Source organism: Crassostrea angulata, chromosome 8, assembly GCF_025612915.1.
Source record: "Crassostrea angulata isolate pt1a10 chromosome 8, ASM2561291v2, whole genome shotgun sequence".
NCBI lineage: Eukaryota > Metazoa > Mollusca > Bivalvia > Ostreida > Ostreidae > Magallana > Magallana angulata.
Genome location: NC_069118.1, coordinates 7,393,474 through 7,399,744, shown reverse-complemented (window position 1 = coordinate 7,399,744; position 6,271 = coordinate 7,393,474). Strand labels below are relative to the sequence as shown.

At 32.1% G+C, this 6,271-nt stretch overlaps 1 protein-coding gene and 1 pseudogene across 1 annotated transcript in view; both read left to right on the top strand.

Moving 5' to 3' along the window:
- Positions 1-1,465: 1,465 nt before the first annotated feature.
- LOC128159233 (uncharacterized) lies at positions 1,466-2,814 on the top strand (annotated as a pseudogene).
- Positions 2,815-5,655: 2,841 nt separating this feature from the next.
- The window catches only part of LOC128158029 (uncharacterized), a 39,243-nt gene continuing 38,627 nt past the window's right edge, over positions 5,656-6,271 (top strand). The window contains exon 1 of the mRNA XM_052820699.1: positions 5,656-5,795. Within this exon, the coding sequence (XP_052676659.1) occupies positions 5,735-5,795 (61 nt within the window). The 5' untranslated portion in view covers positions 5,656-5,734. The remainder of the gene's footprint in view (positions 5,796-6,271) is intronic.

Here is a 6,271-nt window from a genome sequence, read left to right as displayed (position 1 = left end):
TTTTTACCGAGAATTCTTTTTTTTACCGTTGCTAACAAATATTTTATTATAATCATGCTATTTTACAAACGCGTTTTGCCACAAATGTACTTAGAGTTATTCAGAATACCCCACATAACTGTTCTAAAGCAATATAGTATTGAACACAAAACAGATTTTTTTAGTGATATACATATTCCAGTTGTAACACATGTATTTATAGTATCTTCTCGAGATGAATGATTTTAATGTCGTCTATAAAAATAAATGATGTTGTTTTCTAGATAACCTGGGCTTTCCTGAACACTTTTTTCGGCGCCAGTTCGTCTGTATTTCTGTCTGTAAATGTTTTACATTTTCGACTTCTTCTCAGGAATCACTAGGTCATTTTCAACCAAATTTGGCGCAAAACATTATTAGGTGGATTTAAAAGTGTTGAAATAAAGAGCCAAATCCTCTTTTAAGAAGAGATAATTCAGAATTACTAAAAACGTTTTGTTATATCTCACAAATCTTCTCAAAAAGTATTTTGCAAACTATAACTATTTTAAAGTATCCCTAGGTAATGAAAATTAGAGTTTGTTCAAATCATGAGCCCTGTAGTCACGTTAGGGACGCAATTAAGGAGAGAATAAAAATTGTATTATTATGTAGTGAAAAAATTTCAAAAGCCATTTGGCACGTAAAAAATATAACGTGTGTGGAAGCATTCCGGGGAAGTGATGATTCAATTTTCTTTTTCCAAATTGTGATCCTCTAGGGTAAAATTGGGCCAAAAAGAGTTGAATTTTTTATGTAAGAATATATAAAAAAAATAAAAATATAATATTGTAAAATAAGAGTCAAATTTTTATTTATTTATTTGGAGGGTCGAATCTTACTTAAAATAAATATTGAAAGTGATTATATAATCTTTTTGTATCTAATAAACACACACAGTGCAATAATTTTCAAATTGACATATACCTGGCTATAGTGAACTATATAGCTATAAAAAGTGCAGGAATTTTTTTTTACTCCAATTTATAATTACTGAGTTACTAGTAACAGAAATGGGATTTCTTAGCTTAGAATGTTTCACGTTTTTATTCAGGGTTCTCAGACTTTTAATATCAATTAGCAAAATTTATTGACTTCAGATTTTAGATAAAAGCATACAGCGAATGGGTAGTGTGTGTTGGCTCTGACGTCGCACCGAAGGTTTCTGATCTCGGAGGCTTCAGATATGTATAATGAGGTCACGCGTCTTATCAGCTCAAAAACTCAGCAATAGCTGTGAAATATCTTTTTGATGCTAGAACCATTATGACGTCATAATTGATTTGATGATTTTTCCCGTATTTAATGGTTTTAAAGGAATTATGTAGGAAAAGTAATCCCGGTGTTGTATAGCAGTTTTTCCCCCATAGTAGCCCCCCCCCCCCGAAAACCTACTATATAATAAGATTTATTTAGAATATAAAATAAATCAAATTATTATAGCAATATTATATTTTGGCTTGACTCATGATTAGCGCCATAATTTTTTGCGCGTAATGGCATACCATACATGACGTCGTTTTGTTTATATATGTCGTCATCACACTCCTAGCTGTTAAATTCGAGAGGTGGGTGCAATTTTATGTCTTTGCTTTAAAAACGAAATTCCTTTTCAGATTTCTTATTTTTCTTTCAATTTTATTGTAAATATAAATATAAATTATATATCATAATTAAGGAAAGGCAAAATTTATTTTAATAAAAGCATTATTGGCTATTATTTGAAAAAATGTTTAGCCCTAACCTGGGTACATACATATTCATGAATTATCAATATTTTATGAATTCAAATAAAATATTTAATCTTATAGTTTAATATAAATTAAGTTCTTATCAAATTTTATTCCGTTATTTCGAGATTCGATGCAACCGAGGCAGAAATCGCACTCCCTTGAGGAAGGGGGGAGAACGTCAAACGCCAAAAGAAAATTTTCTGGGAAAGCAAGACTACCGGGAGTAAAAAGAAAATGCAAGGCGGTGGACCCGGATAAAGCCCAGGAAACTGCGCCGAATCAAGGACGAGCTGGACCAAGTACCCCCACGGACCTTGAGGATGTTGTGTCATCCGTGGCAGAGAGGATGATTCCGGAGTTAAACAAAGCCATAGAAACCATCATATCAAAAAGATTGGACACATCTGAAGGTAGCCACGTCTCCTTTAATCAGTCTGCTACATGTAATAATCAGCATAGTGTACCAAATTTGTCTGATTCAGATGATGTAGTTTGTTTTGATGCAATTTCTCCCTCATGTTCATCACAGTCAATTACAAGTATTCATGATGACATAAGTATGCATGTACCCCAGTCAGTAAAACAAAAGATAATGAATGGGGAATTTATTGAATTGCATACCCTTTTGAATAAGCAAAATGATTTAGAAGCTCAAGAAAATAAGGTCTTATTCATGAATGGGCAATTTACATTGAAACCTACAAATGTAATCAAAATTACAACAATTGATGCTTGGTTGGATGCTTTTTTCATTTTCATGAGTATTTATTTGTCCGCACATATTGATGAAACTCACAGTCTAATCAAATATATAGCAAATGTTAAACTCGGCGCCAGTCGTGTTTCCGGCGGATTGGGTTGGAGAGATTATGACCGCCAGTTCCGTCTGAGGAAAGCTAAAGACAATTCAATATCATGGGGGAAAATTGACCAGGAGTTATGGCTTCTTTACATTACTCCAAATGTGCATTCAGTTTTGAGAAACACTCAAGCAAGTCCAAAATTTTGTTACGAATACAATAACAAAGGTTTCTGTTAAATCTCAAAATCTTGCTGCCATTAGACTTAACAATTTTATGAATCGCTTAGTCTCGGTAAATGGTGGTTTCTTTATTAAATACCCAGAAATCACGTGGCATGCAAAAGAGATGTTTCGTAGTGATGGTGTTCATCTGTCAAACATTGGTAATTGTGTATTCCTATTTAACTTACAAAGGGCTTTGCAACAAGTGTGTTTTCCGGAAAAAATATATTAACTAGTTTGACTTTGCTTGTGGCCACACCTACATAAGTATATATACATGTACAGTATGTTGAGCGTCTCTCATTCCACCAAACTTTGTTGGCGGTGGTTGTCTTTTCAATAGACAACCATTTGGCGCTTATTCGAGACGCGTTTTATCTAATTTACATAGCTTACAACTTCTGCTGAGTATCTGCTCACCCAGTACCAGTATGAATGTTGTCATAGTTTATAAGTATTATAAAACTTCTATAAGGATAAGGTTATAAGGATAAGGTTTATAAGGTTATAAGGATAATGTTTATAAGGTTATAAGGATATAAGGGTATAAGGATAAGGATTATAAGGGTCAATATGTTATAAGGATAAGGATATATGTTGCAACATTGTATACAAAAGTACATGTGAATTTTATATAGATTATATTATGTAGGTCGTGGCCATAATCGCCAAAATATATAGAATAAAACAATTGATGAACTTTACGCTTGTCTTCATTGTCTATAATAATAAGATTTATTTAGAATATAAAATAAATCAAATTATTATAGCAATATTATATTTTGGCTTGACTCATGATTAGCGCCATAATTTTTTGCGCGTAATGGCATACCATACATGACGTCGTTTTGTTTATATATGTCGTCATCACACTCCTAGCTGTTAAATTCGAGAGGTGGGTGCAATTTTATCCCACCCTCCCTAACCCCATTCTTAATAGTAGTTATATGTATATCTTGATATGAAATTATTCATAATATTGAAACTGTTATTTAATGTTACATATAACTGTATCAATTATGTCATGCGCTCATTTTCTGCCGTAGTTTTAATGCTATTTTCAGATAGCCAGGACGATGAAAGCAGCAGTTAAAGTGTGAATCAGTGAGTGACTTTGTGCAGAGACTTGGAGTGATTAGTGAGTGGCATTTTGAAGAGACTTGCTGCTCATCTTTGAATAACAATAGTTCTTTTTTATTTCGTCACGACCTACATGTCATAATGAGGTAGCGCTTATTCGAGACGCGTTTTATCTAATTTACATAGCTTACAACTTCTGCTGAGTATCTGCTCACCCAGTACCAGTATGAATGTTGTCATAGTTTATAAGTATTATAAAACTTCTATAAGGATAAGGTTATAAGGATAAGGTTTATAAGGTTATAAGGATAATGTTTATAAGGTTATAAGGATATAATGGTATAAGGATAAGGATTATAAGGGTCAATATGTTATAAGGATAAGGATATATGTTGCAACATTGTATACAAAAGTACATGTGAATTTTATATAGATTATATTATGTAGGTCGTGGCCATAATCGCCAAAATATATAGAATAAAACAATTGATGAACTTTACGCTTGTCTTCATTGTCTATAATAATAAGTTTTTCCCCAATAGTAGGGTTTTCTCCCTTACGTTTTTTTTTGGTTTAGATTTTATAAAAAAATATTTTTGGAAACCCAGTAAGGGTTTTATCAATGTTTCTAAACTCCAATGTTGCATATATCTGCATTCATCGGTACAGGTTAAGTTTCGTTTTGCCGATTTATCATTTTTTATAGACAATGCTAAAAATTGAACATGTGTGTAATGGAATTAATCATAGAACGAGAATTCTTTAATAAATCTTTCAGTCCGTCTGTCTGTTTGTGCAAATTTTCAAACAGGCTAAACCTCTGCTTTAGAAAAAGTTTTGTTTCCGATGTTTCAGAGTCCGATGTTTAAAATCTAATAACAATGAATAAAGTGCATATTCTTTAGGGTCCCATATCTCATAAACCAGATATGACCACATCACCATATTTTCACAGTGGCAGTTATTTACCACTTGTAGATGACTCTGAAAATTTCAGCCCTCAGGGCATGGGCCCTCGATATTTCAGAGCCCGATGTTAAACCCCATTATAATGATTTAATGATTTATGGAGAAGGCTTACATAGGCATTGCCTGCTGCCTAATCCATTTATGTAAATGTATATTTGCATAATAACTGAAACTGAAATATATAATAAAATAATGATTGAATAGTATTTTATAAGTGTTCTATCAGTAAATCATTTCAGTTTCTCGGCATATCATTGCAACCTGCCTCTCGTTTGATATTTAGAAGTAGAAATATATAATTATATTTATGATCGTCAATTCTAACGGAATTAATTATTAGCTTTTTGGACGAATGGAGCAATACATTTCCACTTCTTATTCCCTTCCTCTACAAAATTAAGATTGTTCAGTTAGTTTCCTGAATAATGATGATAATACATGGGAAAATTAAAGTTACAAACTGGCGTATTTTCACTCAAATGTACTCTGACGTGTTCTGTGAAAAATGTCAATGTCATAACGCTGAAGTCAAAACTGTAGATAAGCATCGATTAAATGAGAAAGATTCGATGTACACATGAGCAGAATGAAAAAAAAATGCTTTACATAATGGATAAGCAGGATGCATATTTTTGTCAAATAAATGGTTAATTCATTTTCCATTGTTCGATAAATGGTTATCATCATAATAGAATGGTAGATACTATACACATGAGCAGAATGAAAAAATGCTCTACATAATGAATAAGCAGGACGCATATTTTTGTTAAAATATCAAATGAACGATTCATTTTCCAATGTTCGATAATGGATATCATCATAATAGAAAAAGTCGTCAAGGAAATAAACAAGGCCTTCTGTTTCACTCTTTCAGACAAATGTAAGAGTGACGAATTTCCAAAATAATTCAATGTTTTCCTACATACTTTTGGGGTTTACTTTTTTGGCTGTTTCGAGGGAAACATTAGCAGGTAAAATAATTTTCACATATTTATATATGTATAAATGCAATATATTTACACCTCTCTCTCTCTCTCTCTCTCTCTCTCTCTCTCTCTCTCTCTCTCTCTCTCTCTCTGGCATTAAATTTATTTATTTTTTACAATTTTTTCTCGTTAGCATATATTATTGTATATCATATAATGTAACTGATTTAAAATGGTTTTAAATTTTGTGGACCCCGTGAAAAAGTTCTCAATATCCCAATAATCCTTTACGGTGCATAACAACATCGTGAAACATGAAGCGTTTCTAGGGAAAATTATTACCTCTAAATCGCATACATCTATTTATTTACCAAAAAATATCATTTTAAAGCACTAAAGTTAAAAACACATATGCTTACGTTAAAAACCTGTATCTATCTATACTTTATCTGACATGTACATGTATGACGTCATTTCCTTTCCTGAATTTATCCGACAATTTAAGAAAACTATCCAGAGCA